The following is a 17,809-nucleotide window of genomic DNA, read 5'->3' as shown; positions in this document are numbered from 1 at the left end:
CGTCTAAGCCGGGGTAAACACTCTCCGGGCCCCTCATCCGACGCCTCATCCTGCCAGCCGTCGAGCTCATGTGCCTCACCTACTTTCCGCTCTTAGGCTGAAGCCTCAGCTCCGCTTCGGGGTGGCTGCAGCGAGAATAAAAAGAGAATGCACGGCATGGCCCGCAAAAAGAAGAGTTAAATAAAAAGCTGGGTTGAAAAAAAAAACCCTCCCTCCTGGGTATCGCTTACAACGGGGCACTTGCAACCAGCCAGACCCCCGATTACCCCCATCCGTCATCCTACCGTTAGCGTTAACGCCAGCGTTAATGTTCACGGCGCGGCCTTCCTCGAGGAGTTCAGTTCAGTTTTCTGCTCTGCCCTGCACTGCACTGCTCTGCTCTGCCCGATTCTCGATTCTCCGGCAACGGCAGCGGCAGAGGCAACATAGCCAACAGAGGCAACTGAGGCAGTGGCAAGAACCCAGGCCCAGGAGGCCGTGTTTCTGCTGATGGTGCCACAGTACGCTCGCGTGCTTTGCATACTTTGGTTGCGTTTTTTACTCCGCTCCCGGTTGCACGGTGCACGGTTGCAGTTCGCCTATTCGTTTTGGCCGTCTCACTGAGTACGCCTTGCAATCAGCCGGGCAGCAAACTGCCGCTTGTCGCGTAATTTGCCCGCCATTTTGCACCATTCCGCGTTTCCGGTTGGCGACCCCACTTCCGGTGACCGTTTTTCCGCGCGTTTTCGCCGGCCATTGTCCTGCCCAAAAAAAAAAGGTTAGAAGAAGAAACGCAGGCAACGGCGAGGAATTTCAAATCCGATGTCGTAAATCAAACGAACGGCAATTGTGCGTGTGTGATCGTCAGGCTCTACACTGAGAGAAAGCTAAATAAAACACCTCTTTCGGTATGTTTTCACATCCATAAAAATCATTAAAGATAATGACAAAATATTAGGGTTTATTCAGTAACAGCAAGTTTTTCTTAATCTTGAACCTTTTATGGTCTAAAGTTGTGTTTTTTTGTGCTAGCTCAATTGTGCAAAAAGTATTACAGTAATTTTCCGCTAATCAAACACATAGAATATATGCTATGCTACTGCTTACTTAAAAAGACAATCAAAAACAAAATTGTTATTTCTTACATTGATTGAGATTTAATAGATAAATGAAACTGAAGAAATTAAAAGGATTGATTGCCTATTAGCCAATTCAATTCGATTAGTTTTCCTCCGTGTAGAACTTGTCCAGTGGTCGAGTCCCCAACAAGTGGGCGGCATTGGGATTATGTCCTTGCGGGCACGGAGCAGTTGGCCAATCCCCGGCAAATGAAGTGCGGCAGCATTTGATTATATAGCGACTTCCGAACCGCTTAACTTGGCTGTGAGTGTGCGCGAGTGTTTGCATGTCTTGAGAGCTCCGAACAGGACACACCGGACCCACCTACTGATTACGGCTCACAATGTAAGTAAATTGCGGAATTACGGGGTCTCGATTCGTTGATTACTCAATCAGCAGTCAATGGGTTTAACTGCCGGATTTCCGGAGCGTTGTGGGGAAGTACGATTGGGGTTCGTACTAATCCATGGCTTCATATCAGATTGATAACTATTATTCAGTTGATTGCCTAAATAGGTTATTAGTTTGAAATTGTAAGCGCAAATTAATTATTATAGTATGTTCTAATGAAATAGTAATTTGTAAATATTAAAATCTTAATATCTAAAAGATACCGAAAGTCTTTACCAACCAAAGAACTACTAATTTTGCTTCGCTTCATTGAAATTTGCTGTAATCTGAGGCATTTTGCTACTTAAAACATTGCAAGTAGCACAGTTTATGGATGCATTTGAAAAACTTTTCAAGCTTCTTGCTGCCTTTCCAGACGAGTTCACTATTTGAAAGGATTTTAGTTTCGTGCTCATTTTTTAACCATCGAGAAACTAGAAGCTGAATGAAGCTTCAGCTGCCTGGAGGCTGTCTTCTTTCTTTCAGCCCGTCTAAAACCATTCCTTTTTGGGCCATTCCCACCACAATGAAACCGCAGCGAAGCCGAAAAGAATAAATATGAAAAATATGAGAATGCAGCTCCAGTCGGGCATTCATGCATCTCCGTCTATTCACACTCATTCAGAGCGGGATGAGCTGGCCTTAAATTTGCATAACAAGCGACAAAAGTCCCCCGAATCGTAATTATGTGCAAACAAACGGGGCAAATGAAATTTCAATTAAAAAACGAGTGCGAAAGCTGGCGACCAAACATGAAAAAAAAGAAAAAAGTGAAATCGAAGCCGACCATGGGTGGGGATCCCCTTTTTTTAAGGCTTCCCGGCCACCGCAATACGCACTGTTGGCTGGGAAAGGGAGCAGCCAGTCGAGTTGAAATGAGATGAGTTGAGGCGAGTTGAGTTGCGACTCGAAGTGAATGCCGAGTGCCAAGTGCAGCGCCAGGTGCACTGACATTGGCACACGAACGAGGCTGCAACCAGACCCCCCCATTCCCCCATTCATTTTTCTGCAATCCGTGACCCACCCCCCTTCACCATTGTGAACCCTCCCCCTTCGAGTGACTGGCAGTGCAATTTTGTTGCCAACCTTGAGGACGTCGTTCTGCCTGCTGCTGCACGCCTGCTATTCCGGATTCAAGGCTGCAAGCAGGGTCGTCCGAGCAGGGGGATCGCCGCTCATTTTCGCTGTTTTCCCACCAAATTCATCTGTGAGCTGATTTCCCCTGCACCATGGGTTCAATCCAGCTTGGAGGTATATTGGCAACCAGCATATGTAAAACTTGACACTCGTGAATTTAAGACTTGAGGTTTTTAGCTAAATATTAAATATCTTATATGATTATACACTGATATCTTAAATTCATTAGCATTATTAGTGAACTAAACCGTCGGATTGCAGTGAAATCATACATTCTTTCTCCGGATTTTAGTTGTTTTTATTTTCCGTATATTTTATATATTTTTTTTCGAGCCAACAATGTCAACATGGCAGTCAGCCGCCAGAGGAGCTGCAGCTCGCTTTTTCCACTTCCTGCCCTCGTCGTGGAAATAATCAGTGTGCGCCTTTTTGTGTGCATTGTTGTGCTGTGGGGTGTTAAGGGTTGGAATGGGTTAAGGGGGTGGCAGGTTGCAGCGCTCAGTTGCCATTGCAGTTAATTGAAAATACTAAATTTCCACTGTCTAGACGGCAAATTATATGACAATTGTTAGAGCGCGCATGTTTGGCTTTCATATTAAAATTAATTACTCTGGCTGAAATTTTGCATAAAAATTTGTGTGAAAGCCATAAACAATGGGGCCATTGTCGAGCAGGCTTATGTTTATCTGCGAATGTGAGTGCTGCTTCTGTTTCTGTTTCTGTTCAATTTCAGCACTTCCGCACAGTGGGCTGTGAGTGGCACAGGATTTGGACTTAATCCCCTTGGAAAATTTCGTAATTATAAAGCTAAGGCGATAATCAATGGTGGTAATCGGGGAAAGCGCGATGCATTTGCGAATTTTCACACGCTTCAGGGCTTACGGATTTCTCATAATTATAGCAGAGGATATATCCACTTGAGGGCGGTGAAGGTGAAGGTGAAGGAGTCCAGGAAATTGCAAATTACAAACGGAAAACGTGGGCTGGCCGAACACCTTTGATCACAAATTCGGCTCACTGCACACAAACAATTATTTGGCACTTAATAAACAATGAAATTGAAAATTTAAGACGCTTATCGTAGTCAGTTTGCGGCATATGCAAATTTAGTCCAGCTTTCATGTAATTACACTCGACCCGTAGCATCTTATATGTGACATTTTCCATGCGTAGTATATGGAATGGTATAGTATGGAATGGAAGTATATATATGGCCCATGTACGGAGTGCCACTGACATTCATTAACCGAGAATTGCAACCTTTTTGGGTTTTGGCCCGGAACGGGGTTTGTTCGGCTAGCTCGTAAATAAACTTTGGCAAGCTGTTTGCAACGGCTGCGTATGCAAAACATCTTCAAAATTGACTTTACTGATTTTGCCTTTTGCATTTTATTATGTGTTTATTATGCTAACAATGTGCCGAAAGTTTTCCGGGAGTCTGAGATGCGGGTGGGCATGTGGTTAAATATTTGCAGCAGCTCAGAGGCGTTGGCTAGAAGGGGGTAGGAATAATTCAGATGCGGCGCCTTAAAACTAAATTATAGATTAGAAATTTTATCTGCAAAAATGCTATCGAATAATCAAAGCATTTAAGCTAAGTTCCAGTGAACACCTTTTATTAAAATCAAACAGTATACACTTAAGGGTTTGCTTAAATGCCTTGACTCCTGAGGTTAAGTTTTTCTTTGAACCCCGTCCCATGCTATTCCCTTATCAATTCAGATCTTAAATCATTTCAATATTAAAATAGCTCTGAATTGCCCGGGCTATCGGATTCCTACTGCTCAAGTTCCACTCGGACCCTTCCAGCAATTTCGTGCCTTTCATCTGCTAAAAGCCTCATCACTTTCATCCCCTCAGCCGGAGGTCACTCATCCGCCCCATTGTCCGGCATTCTGGCATCTTGTCTAGCATGTGTTTATCAATATGAAAGGTATGCGAAGCCAAGTCAAGCTGAGTCAATTAGTTGTCTCTCACTTCGGATCGAAGTTCTTGTACATAAATCCACGGCCTGGCTGAGATTCGGGCAGGGCAAACGGAGGACTCGACCACTTCAATCTAGCACACTCAATGACAGCTGCAGTTCCCTGTGTGGCCAAACTGTAGCCACATTATTTTCATTATGCCATTGTCTGCCTCCTTGGACCACAGTTTTCGGGGTAGATTGCCAGCCACCTGACGAGGAGGAAACGGCTGGACAATATTTCTGCTGCCAGCAGACATTTGCATTTCATTTTTCGACAAGCAAAAATATTTTTACAGCCAAGCATACACACAAACACACCCGGAGACAACAAACAAGGATCGGGGTCGTTGTCGCAGAATGGGCATTGCACAAATAGTTAGACGACTTCCTTTTGTCTTTTGTCTGTGACCCGAGGGCGCTGCCATCCGGCCCCGCCCCCCGTGGAGATGCCTCCTCCGTCTGCACTGGTCCATCTGTCATTTTAAGTGGCTTATTCATATGCAAGTGGCTTCCGGGGCTAAGCATATTCAAGTGTTTTAGTGGCTCGTGTACATGACCGAGCATTATCATTAAGTGCTTATAGGCAGGACTCGGCAGAGGCATTTGCCCATTCCCTCGATTGCGAGTGAACAATGACTGCTATTAACGCAAATTGATATGCCAGGCCCCTGCCCCTGGCCATCCAGATCCAGATCCAGGCAGTTCCCCCCATGACCTACACCTGTCAGGCGAGTTAAATGGCCACCGGAAGTAGCCGAAACCATATTACGCATACGCACTGTTGAGCCTGGCAAATGAAATCCATACCATTCGTTACACCCACGAAGCCAAACTCAATTTAATTTAATGTTTATGTTTTTATGCTCCTAGTTATAGATGGAATGGGTATATTAAAAGGTTGGCAGCTATAGGAAAATCTTTAAAGCTTTGCATAAATGATTTTCTTATCTTATTTTTTTCCGACAGAGTACTCTGTGCAACTTGCTCCTGTTGCCGCTGCTATGAAGGCAACCTCCAGCAGCAGCTGCAGCAGTGCCGCCAGCAGCTGCAACCAACCGGAGCCGCTGGCGACTGGCGTCGGATCCAGTGGGGTCAGTGGAGCTAGTGGTGCCAGTGGCGCCAGCACCTCGACGAAGCCGCAGCGCCTAAACAAGGTCTCCTTCGCACCGCTGGACCTTCCGTTTCCCAGCGGAGCCACGTGATACGCGAATGCGAATGCCAGCACCAGCATGCCGCACCACAACATCGTCTGCGAGTGGCTGCGAACCATTGGACTGGCCCACTACGGCGAGAGCTTCCTGGAGAACGGCTACGATGAGCTGGAGATCTGTAAGCAGATTGGTGAGATCGATCTGGATGCCATCGGCGTCGATAATCCCTCGCATCGTGGCAAGCTTCTGAAGAGTGTGCGGATGCTGCGGGAGAAGGGAGCCGCCATTGTCTATGTCCTGATCAACGATCCCAAGGCTCTGAGCAGCAGCAACGAGATCCTGGCCTCCGACTGTGATACGCCGGTGACCATGAAGGAGCTGGAGGCGGTTATGAAGCGCCACCTCGAGGCGGATGGCATTCGACTCACCGCCCATCCGTACTCCACGCCGGTAAGTACATAGTTCCTCACTATCATATTATTTTGCTTGTAATAAAACCTATTTTAAATTGTTAGCATTGTTTCTTATGTACTTTATTAAATTAAGCATTAAGCCTGCCTCGGCAAACTATCCCAACTAACTGTGGCGAGCAACCAGCCAGCGATTGCTCTTATCTATGGTCGTTTTGTTTAGGGTCCTGGCAATTTGCATCCTGCCCTCCCGGGTGGCGTGGCCAAGAGTGGGCGGTTGCGGGCACAGGATGCAAGTGCAACGTGTGACAGTCGTTCGGGGAGCCAGCGCTGTGTGCGCTCTAATGTGAAATTAACACGATTTTAATTTAGTTAAACCGAGTGGCCAACCAACCAACGAAGGCCCGCTGGGTCACCTCAACATACACTGTGTCCACTTCAGCCCGTCGGCCACCCGCTGTTTTGTTTATTTTATTATATGTACGTTGGTCCCAGGTTGGGGAAATGATTTTGCATTGCCTTAATTTTGTTTATTTTGGCGCGTATTTTTCGGTTGCTGCTGGCTTACAGATAAAGCTCAGCATTGTGGTTGTGTTTCAGTGAAATGAGTTGGGCGAGAGTGCCACAATTAAATGATTGCCGCAAAATTGCCATCCCAGCAATTCGCAACTGCAAATGGTGGCAAAAGCATGAAGGTGACATAAAAGCATGTACTGTTCAAGGAAAATTACATGACCTTAGAATTTCGTATAGTAATTGCTTGACACGTTTATAAGTCCGTTCCTAGCACTATTCATCAGCATTTGCGTTTAGTTTTCCAGTTAGCAGGCCCACTGTGGCCGCGTGAAAGAAATGCACATTGAAAGGCATTTGGCAGCCTCGTTTGCTCTGATGACTTCTGGTGCCTTTGTCCACGTTTTGTTGGCTGAAAACATGTCACTAGTTCAGGGCCGCCTGCATTCCGCCAAAGAAATGCAATCCAATGCAATGCAATGCAATGCAAATAGATGCAAAGCCATCTCCATTTAAAGTTGAGGTCTATGCACATCCCCACCACCCTCGGGGGCGGCTTCTGTACCAGTGGGCGTGGCAGACGTGCCTATTGAGCACGCATGGAGTGTTGACAGTTTGCCAGACACTCTTCAGATTCCGATGCAGCTGCTTAATATGCAGGCCACGCGATCCGCAGGCTTCCGCTCCAGCTCCTGCTGCTGAATTTGCAACTCAACTGAGAAAAAAGCTGATTTTGTTCGAATTTTTCTTGCTCTCTATTACTAGTCGGTTTAATATGAACTGGAATGACCCAATCCCAAAGCACTTGACATGAAATAGGCGTTCTTGGTTCATATATTTATTGTCCTTCAAAACCTGTTATTATTTATTTCTGTGTACTAGCACTTCTATTTCAGTTCCTGTTCCCTTCAAAAAGTGTTAAGACTGCTCCGTGGCTATGTGTGAAAACTTTGTCATAGGCTGCATCAGGTTTTGCTGCTTTGCATTTTAATTAGCGCCAGTTGAGGTCCTCTTTTTTTGGTCCCAAGCTGATGGCTCAGTACTTGGCATAGTTAGTGCGCCAAGATGTGGTTAAATATTTACGATTGTTGTCTTTGTGGCGGCGCAAATTGAAATGCAACTTTAAGCCCGATATGGAATTATACCGAATGGCAGTGAAGAAAGGTGTCTGCCGGTTGAATGCGGGAGAAGAGGGGATTGGTTAGACAGGACTTGTTGGCTTCTGGCCCCCTCGACGCCCCCTTCGTCTGGGCCATGTTGACGCGCGGGCTCCAACTTCAACTAATTGCACTTTGCGCTGATGAGACAGACAGCCCCCTGGGTGTGTGGGTGGTTATGTACTACATCTGCAGCTGTAGTTGTAGTAGTAGTAGTATCTGTGTGTCTAACTGACTGACAGCTGCAGACAAGTTGCATTTCAGCACAAATGTTTGCATGTGCATTACATGAATGCGACGCTAAATGAATTTGCCAGGCCGTGAGGGTTGGGGCTCAGTGGATTTAGTTCTGCCCGACTCGAGGATGCAGGTGCAGACATCGACATAGACATAGACACACAGAAGATGCAGATACGGATGCGGATGCAGATGGAGACGCAGCTGCAGATGGAGCAGCATAAAGGAGCACGATGCTGCCGCTTCAGTGACCGCTTTGAATGTCAAACAGGACACATTTAAGTGGCAGCCTCTCGCTAATTACCGGAAGATATTAACACTTGTGCGCCCACCTTGCTCCTTCTGCTTCTTGAGGACATGCTTTTGACCCTGGCCTTAGTGGATTGCGGCTAAGACTTCTAGGGATCTTGGGCTCTCCATGACCAAGTTGCAACCTTCCAATGCACCGCAGGAAATTGTGATTGGGGTTAATTGGGGTTATGTTATTACAATTGATTTAGGGGTATAATAATAGCAATACATTACCATTCAAATAAAGATAAAAGCGCATAATTATATTGTTTGATTCTATAGATCATTCCGCTACTTCTCGATTATGCATATTTAGTTATAATATACAAAATAATGTGTGTTGTCTTTTCTTGCCATGCAGGAGGGCAAACGAGGCTACCTGGAGGGCCTGGCCGCCCACTACAGCAAACAGATCAACATGCCGTACGACGACGTGCTGGACGCCATCGAGCAGGTGCGCCTGTCCAAGTGGAAGGAGCGCCACGTGCGCATCTCCACGGGGCACACGCTGTCCCGCCGGATGGCTGGACCCAGCTGCAGCGGAACGGGCCTGGTCAGCTCCTCGGTGATGCCCACCAGCCACAGCCAGCCGCTCTATGTGCCCGGCAAGTACTTGGTAAGCATATGCTTCGACTTCGAATCGGGACTTTTACGGCCGCAAAGGCTTTTACGACCTCCAGCTAATCAGACTCTAATTCATTTCCGTTCCGTTTCGTTTATTATGCATGCTCATGTGTGCTCTGTTATGTGTGCATGCACTAAAAGAAATTTACTGGGGATTCCTTTGGAAGTGATATATGTATAATTTACTTTGTGATTAAATGGGAGAGGAAAATGTGCTAGGTTGCGCACGCACATCATTATTGTTTAAGTCCTTCTTCATATGAAATATCAATGAAATCGCTTTCAAAGTATTGAATATTTATGACTAAGGTCTTTAAGAAACGATAAACTTAGTTTTTATTGATCTATATAAGTTATATATTTTCCGTGCATGTGCAGCCCTCCAGTTGCCTATCAAATCGCGAGGAGAACGAGATCTACAGCTATACGCAGAATGACTTGGCCAATCGCATGGCCCGGAACGCCATCGACTCCAAGTCGGCTCTAAATCTGAACGGGATGCAGCACAGTTATCCGGGAGCACGGACCAATTTCTTTTACGACTTTTCGGCAACAGGTGAGGAGCGTCTAAAATCGGAGGAGGAGGCGCCGGAAGCTGTGGTTAGAGACAGTTTGGCGGCTGTTTGGTTTTTATGGCTTTTAATTCAATTAAATTGGTTTGCGCTTAAACTTTGGCTGTCTGGTTAATCAAATGAATGTCTGTTTGATTCTCGGTTTGATTGTTCGCCTGACTGCCTCGCATTTGGATTTGGAACTGGATCTGGATTGGATTTGATTGGTTAGAGGGTCGGAACAAGCACAAGCAGCGGAGAACGGTCTTCCACAGGTTTTTGCAGGGCCTCCGGCAGAGTGGAGATGAGCTGAACGCCACGGAGGGAATGCAGTTGAAGGTGAGTTTGGAGGTCGCAAATTGGGTGCCACTTACAAAAAAGGTAGACCTTTTTTTTATCGAAACCATTTCGTGTGTGATTTTGTCATTTCCGGTTAAGAAAGCATTTTTATTGCCTACTTTTCGGCTTGCTTCCAAGTTTGCTTGTTTGTGTGTGGGTAAATGGTAAAACTTTAGTTGTAATAGGAAATGGTGGGGTATAAAAGGACTGGGTAAATCAAGCAAATAAATATAGGAATGTCCTCAATTGTCCCTATGGAATGGCTATCTATTTTATTGTTTGAGACCTGAGCTAAGAATTTTCTAATTTCCTCTGCTTTAAGTCTTAGATAGTCTATAATGGCAAACAAAATTTTGAGCTTTATATGTTGGTTTCCATTCGACACTTATGTTCAACGCCATATAGACAGTGACATTTTCATTAGTCAAGCAGTTGACACCCCCTAAGTTGCTTTAGAATTATGAAAATGGAACGAGTTTTCGCATTTCGGTCGCAGTTTAATTCCCGCCTCCTTGATTCAGGACGGGGAGAATGTCCCTACCTCCGCTCCCTATCTCTCTGGAAAGCCATGAAAAGTTCCATAATTTGGAGCCAACTTCAAAGCATTTCCTTGCCGCATTCAAAACAAAAACTTTTCCCGATCCCCCTTCCCCACCCGCCAACGAGACCATTCGCTGCTCTGTTTAATGTCGAATTTTTGCCATGGACAAGTTTGGCGGACGAGGGGGCGGAGCACTGGGACTACTTATAAAATTAAATTAAAATATAAAAACCGCGTAAACCTACAAATAACAACGATGGCCGCAGCAACAACAATAGCAGCAATAACTAGGAAAGTTCGCGTTCTGGGAAAATGGGCGGGGCGGAAAAGCCTGGGGGCGGTGGAAAACTTTATCAAGGCTAAGCCGATAAAAGGCAATTACCGTTAATTGCGTTGACTTGCGCTGGGCGAGTGGTCGAGACCAGACAATGACAACACAGCCGGAGCAAAAAGAGCACGGCTTGCTGGGGGTCAGGAGTCACGGGAGCGGTATGGTGGAAGCTGGAAGCGGGCAGTGCGGCGAGGACATGTGCCGGATGCAAATGGCAGACTCCGAGATATGAACTGCCGATGAGGGCGGGGGTCCTGCAAGTGCAAGTGCCAGATACAGATGGAAATCCACGACAGGATGCGCAATGCACTGGCAAAAACTCCTCTGTTCATTACAGTGAGTTTTATAGGTTGAGCTGAGATACTACTTAAACAAACCTATCTTAAGTGTACATATTATAGTTTTATATATAGCCCTTAAATCTAATTAATCGCATTTTTATTTGCAAAATTAGTTATAAATTGAGCTTGGTCTACTTTTTCTGAGTGTATCGAGTGCTGAAATCGCAGAGGACAAAACTGGGGACGAGAGCGCCAATCGCATTGTCGGGGGCGTTGTCAAGGACCTGAGGACGAGGCACGTTCCTGGAACTCCACGTTACCTGGTCATTTGCACCTTGGCGCATTTCGGCTTTGCTGCGGTTGTTATGCCGGATGTGAAAGATGTGGGTGGGGATCAGGTGGAGCTCCCTACACACGACTGTCCCTTTTCCATTCGCATTTGTTTTTATTATTTCAGGCGTGCCAAAGTGTTTTGTTTTGTGTGTCCTGTCGCCGTGCACTTTTCCATTTCCATTCCCACCCAGCTTCCAGGTTCCAGCTTCCATTTTTTTTTTTGGTTACTTTTTTGTGTGTTCTTTTATTTGGGTTGGGCGTCCTCCGGAGTCCGACGAGAGTTTATAACTTTTCGTGTTTTACGGTTGTTGTCCGGTTTTTCTTTTGTGTGTGCCCGCTCCTTCGCCGGCTGTTCATTTAATATTTAAGCACAATTTGCCGCTGCCGAGGACCACGGCTGCAGATTGTCCACTCCGGTTCCTCCCGAGTTTTGCGGTCAATTTTGAAAATGACTTGGGCTAAGCACTGGCGACAATTGTGCTCCGTGTTCGGGACAACTTCTTTTGTGTGTGCGGCGTGTCCTCTGGCACTCATTACCTTTCTTTGGCCCCAGCTCGTGATTCAGTCGCCGTTGCTCTTGCTGTGCTTTTTCCTCTGGTCAAAGGTCACCCGGAGCGTGTGTTCCAGCTCCTCAACGGCACTCATTATGCGGTCTGTTGCGGAAATGCTGCTCCGGGGACAGGAGCAACCAGCAACCAGCGGTGCCCTTTCATTACACTTACTCGGCTGCCCGGCGCTTTTCATTTGACATTTTCCATTTGAAGTTTTGGCTGTGGTTGTTTTGAGGTGTCGATTTGTTCGGTCTGACTCGGGTTAATGAAGTAATCATGGGCGGGCACAAAATAGCCGGAATAACATGCCAAAATGGCGTGAAAAATATAATTTATTCAACCTTGTACAAAGTAAATGCACGAAGCTAACGTAACAGGTGCCAAGACCCAATTTATTATTAAAATATAAATTATTATTATATTGCTACAATAACTTACCTTTACAGACCAATGAGCGCCTGAGAAACTGCAGCACGATGAAGCGACCGGAGCCGCATCAGGACTTTGAAAAGACCATACAGAGAGTAAATAAGAGAACTCTGAATACTAAAATGTATCATAATTAAACGGTTACTATCTTCCAGCTAAAGACCCAGAAGGCGGCCCAGAAAAAGCCAGCCAGTGCTCCAATGGAAATGGCCATTCATGACCGGAACAAGGAGGTGGCCCACACCCATGTGAACGAGATGCCGCTCAATAACTATACAAAGCATCCCTAGGATTCGGCCCTAAGCAGCGCTGCTGCTTAGACCGAATATACAGGATAACGAAAACCACACACCACTGACTTATAGAAATTGTTGAATCAATCATTATTCTCAATCAGGTGATACACAATGTTAAGAAAGGCAGGATCATAATCTAAAGGATGAGGCTAAATAGTAAAGGAAATAGAGCAGGCCAACGAAGCAATATTAATGCATTTATAACTAACAAATAGGAGGACAAATAGCTATAGGAATCATATCTGCAAGTGTTGAGCTTAACATACCCATAGGACTAATTGAGGGACCCAACCTGATCACCATCCGCACCCACTGTATAGTCACCTGACCATTAATGAACACTAAGCCTAGTCTAAGCAGCACTTCACCTCCCCGTTGATCCAACAGTATATTCAGCACAGAGAGAAAATCTAACTCAAACTAAAAACCGCAAAATCTATGTTATATGAATCCTTCGCAATTGCATTCCCTTTGACACTTGTTGAAACCTTTAAACACCCTTTCTGCTGTTAACTCAAAAGCCATTTGTTGAAAAGCCACCCTGCACGCAAACAACAAATCGATGGAAATGTTCTTGATTATTTTTCTCTGAGTGCATGCTCCCATCCAACCAGAATCAATCTCGAAATGCTCTTGCCCCGAAGTCTATCGGCAATTATTTGAACACCCCGAGAAAGCCGCCGCAGCAGCAGTCTGCGAATGCATCGACAACTGGCCGGGGGAATGTTGACAAAACGCAAAAATCCAACAAGCTTAACGCTAAATCAACACGCACACTCGCACACTGGCTCACACGCACACACACACACGTAGTCGCACAGCCACACACGCAAAAACACAGATGCAGGCTGGCAAACTTGTTCTAACCGCAGACGTTGCACAGACACACGGACACCATGCTCACGGACAGACGAACGGACGGATGCGGATGCGGATTCGGCTCTGGCATTTCCGTTTCAACTTGGCACTGCATCGATTTCGGTCTTTGGTTTTTCGAGCTGCAGCTGCAGGCGGAACGGAACGCAACGGAATCGACCTGAAGCCGAAATGGTCGCTCTGCCATTTGCCTTTTTTGCATTTTAATTGCATGTTGCGCCCGAAAGTATGCAACTTGTCCAGCAAGACCTGTATGTGTGTGATTGTCTTTCTTTCTTGCCGTGTGTGCGTGTCGACAGTGATGGGAAGTCCTTAAAGCAGTACTAATTTATTATTTTAACCCATTCTCAGCTTAACCGCAGAATGTGAAAAGATTTTTAATAAGCATATAAAGTTTTTTCATATATATATTGCCATATGGATTGCATAGCATTTCAGTGTAACTTTGTTACCTTAAACCATGCCTAGGTGTATATTTTAATTTTATATTTCTATTCTTTGAGCTGCACTCGGATTTCCCATCTCTATTCGGTGACAGAGAATGCGATTTGCATTTTTGAGCCAGGCAAAGACATTTCAAATTCGTTTTTAATTTTGTTTGCTCTCTGGCCGAAAGGCATCAAAATGGTCGATGGCCATTTGCTCGCGGTTGTCTTTGTCATTCCCCCCGCAGCCATCCAAATCCAATTCCCTGCCACCAGCCACACTACCAAAAAGCCAGCGAGACATCCGGGAAAGTTCTGGCCATTTCGGTGCTGCAGCTGCGTTTATTATTAAATGTCTGTGGCGCCGCGTTGAGCTGCCAGAAAATTGAAACATTTAGCGGCTACGTGAGTGCGTTTGCCAAGGGATCAGCGGCCATTTCGCGGGCCGTTTCCGGTTCCGCTTGTCGCGAAACTGCAATTAGCTTAAGCTCTTGTTCCGCCCCAAGGCTGAAGCCCCAAACTTCTATGGCTGGCATGGCAGCCATTTAATATTTAATTTATTTTTTATTCGATGCACCTCTAGCGTGTGTTAACGTGCAATTAACCCTGCCAGGCTTCGATGATAATTTTATTTAAATGAAATTAAATTAAATGCAGCACATCAGAGACTCTACCAGCCAACCAGCAACCAGCAATAGTGAAAATAGTATAGACAAACAAACAAACAAAATGCAAACAGTGAAAAAAGGTGAAATTAAATATAGGCAAAGTGAAAACAAAGCAACAAACTCTGAGCGGGCAGTCAAGTGTAAAATTGTGCGCCAGTTTAATATACATATTATTGTTGCACTACCAATACATAGGCATATACAACATACATACATATATAGAGTACTCATACAACAGCACGGTCAGTTAAATGGCCAAAAACAATGAGAGCAATCGGCAGAAATAGACCAGAGACAGCAATTAAAGCGTAAACTGTAAAATACAAAGTCAAATTCAGCCTGGCATGCTCGCTTTAATTTGAACAAAAATAAATAATACATAATAAAAATTGATTGCGGAGTGCACGCCATAGAAATGGCCATAACATTCACTGCCAATCAAGCGAGAGGCATTTCGATATTGATCCCAGCCTCTGCTAGGTGTCCACGGCACTTAATTTATGCGTAATCTCAATCATAATTTAAATTAGGACTGCCACAGCTGGCCGTAAATCATAGACCAGCCTTATTGACCCACTTCGGGAAGGGGGATCGGGGTTCTACCGCTGCCAGGTCAAGCAGACGACAGCTTTAACATGGCCAACTGGCCAGTCGAGCGCAACAAATCACAATAAACAACAGACAGAGACAGAGAGAGAGAGATAGAGAGAGAGGGGGAGAGCTGAAGGATTCCGATCTGAGCAGGACCCTGTCTCAGCAATCAGGCTAACAGATATATATTTATTAATTTATTATGAATATTGATGACCTACGGTCTGTATACAAATATACATCAGCAAATATACATACTACATTTAGCCACATACGAATATTTACAATAAACGCTGATGGTCAGCCATCGACAAATTTCAATTTACATACGTAAGTGTTTAAGCAAAAGGCCAAAGCATTTCAAATGCAAATGGAAGAGAAACGACAAAAAATCGGCAAATTGATTGCCCAAATAAATAAATAAATAATATTTATGAAAATAGAGCACGCGCGAAAGCGTGTCAGAATTACCCATTTAAAACATAGTAAATATATTTACACACATTTGTATAGTTATATGTATACACCCCTAGAATATTAAATGTTTAAAACAAATATTTAGCGAGCATATGCCCCAAATGTTTTGCACTTGTAATCAAAACAAATAAATTGGCAAAAAGTCGCAAAAAGTGTAGCGACATTTGCATACGTTATATGAAAAAATCGAATATTTTTAAACTTCAGTTCACATAGAAATAAAGAGTTTTCCCGAAATGTAAAACAAATGCGAGTTTCACTGGGTAATTCCGCACACCTGACTACCAAGGAATCGATTATCATTTTGGCGGGCTGATTTAGAGAAATAAGTCAGGATCTTCTCTTATCTCTATAAGGACATTCCAAAAGGATAAAGTGACAGCACTGTTGTGCGAAATCCAGGTGTTGTTTTCCATCAATGTCGCTGTCCTTTCACGTGCTCCACCGGATCTCGGAGTTGCCTCTGGCGGATGATTGATGATTGCTCTGACGCTTCCTGCAAGCTGAGATTGCTCTAAACTCTCTCCTGCTCCTGGTGGGGGAAATCACAGGATGCGAAGTGAGTGTGCGAGGTTACAAATAGTGCCTGAATATATCAGCGAGCTGAAAGGACCGAGACTTTAAAGAGTGCTCATTGGCGTCTGATTATTTAGATAAATAAGGGGAAACACTTCACTTAATAATAGCTACCCTCACTTTGTTTGCTGGTAGTAAATGCTCAATAAAGATATTTCGCTTCTAGAGAAAGAAGACACCTAGAAGTAAAAGATAACTTTAATGTCAACACAATTATTATCCAATTAATGAATGTTTTAAATGTAAATAGATGTCAAACGTATCTTTCCTTTTAATCAACTCACCAATTATTTCGTTTATATTAAAATATATACATATGTAAATAAATTCCCTCAGCTCTAATCTGAACCCATAGCCTGTAGATCCTTCCACATCCTATTAAAACAAATGAAAGCAATTTGGGTGAAATCTACGAATGAAAAACGGGAAAAAGAAAGAAAATGCAGTGGCAGGTTCCTACTCGAATATTCCCAAACAAATATGCAGGGCCTCCACCAATCCCATCATCTGCACATTATTCGAACCTCGAACGTGTCATTGTAAGTTCAAGTGTAGCCATGAGCGGAGAAGTCAGGAGCAGGAGCAGAAGTCCTCCAGCTGACTCCACTGGAGCGGATGAGGACGAGTGCCGATGATGATTGTCGGCGACGCCAGGAAAATGGAAGTCTGGAGTGGGAGTCGCTGGCGCTGGGACTTTTCGGGCCTCGTCCGATGATTGTGATGGGCACAAAAGCCAGCGTCTCATGAAAAATGCATGCGACTCGGCTGCCTCATATGTTTTATGGCTTGTTGAACTCCGTAGCTGGTCCTGCCCCTCATCCGCCCATCCAGCCCCTCCGTTGTAGTTCAAGTTGTAGTCAAAGTCGCATCGCATCACTGCCATGGCATGTTAAATTAATAAAGGACAGCAGCGGCAGGACCCTGACAAAAATGTTGTATGCTGCCAATGTTGAGGTTTGTTTTTCAACAGCTGTTCCGGGAAAACTGGATGGACCGGAGTCTGGGATAATATGTTTAATTTTCCCCAAACATATTTCCCCAGCTCCTGCTGCTCCTGGGCTTTTTCATTTGTTATTTCGGTCTTTTGGCTAGTGTTTTCTTTGATTTCCGTGTGCTGGGGCCACCACCACAGCGCATTTGTCTAACCGAGTGGAAGTTCTCAATCCCTCAACCCGTTGTGTGCTCCATCCTTTTTTTTATAAATTTTAATTTCCGTTTGCATTTTGCACGTTTTTCATAATTCATGCTCTCGAAGTAACTAGATTGATGAGAACCGTTTCCAGGCGGGCATTTGCGGGCTGTCCACTGGGCTTATCCCCACCCAAAAGGCCAGAGAGAGCTCCACACCGCCACTCACATGCATAATCGTGCGGAAATGCCAGACACACTAAGCTGACCCAGGCCAGAGTCTTACTTATATATATGTGCATACATACATATATACAGCGTACGTACATAAAGATATATCTATAGATACGTATCCTCGAGTGTGTGCCAGTAAATCGCTGTATCTGAGCCAAGGCATCACCAATCACCCTGCACCACCCACTCCGCTCCATCCCACACCACA

At 44.9% G+C, this 17,809-nt stretch overlaps 1 protein-coding gene across 2 annotated transcripts; it reads left to right on the top strand.

Moving 5' to 3' along the window:
• Window positions 1-510: 510 nt before the first annotated feature.
• On the top strand, window positions 511-15,911 carry LOC117143673. Of its 2 annotated transcripts, none has more exons than XM_033308459.1 (8): window positions 511-887; window positions 1,220-1,443; window positions 5,558-6,192; window positions 8,712-8,966; window positions 9,353-9,530; window positions 9,758-9,864; window positions 12,348-12,425; window positions 12,486-15,911. In XM_033308459.1, exons 3-8 carry the CDS (start codon window positions 5,821-5,823, stop codon window positions 12,618-12,620), a joined length of 1,125 nt encoding a protein of 374 aa, XP_033164350.1. In that variant the 5' UTR covers window positions 511-887; window positions 1,220-1,443; window positions 5,558-5,820; the 3' UTR covers window positions 12,621-15,911. The 2 variants fall into 2 exon arrangements, with proteins under 2 accessions (XP_033164350.1, XP_033164349.1); XM_033308458.1 differs by having other exon boundaries at window positions 1,205-1,443.
• The last annotated feature ends 1,898 nt before the right edge of the window (window positions 15,912-17,809 follow it).

Source organism: Drosophila mauritiana, chromosome 3R (genome assembly GCF_004382145.1).
Source record: "Drosophila mauritiana strain mau12 chromosome 3R, ASM438214v1, whole genome shotgun sequence".
NCBI classification, from domain to species: domain Eukaryota; kingdom Metazoa; phylum Arthropoda; class Insecta; order Diptera; family Drosophilidae; genus Drosophila; species Drosophila mauritiana.
This window is presented reverse-complemented; position numbering and strand designations above follow the sequence as displayed.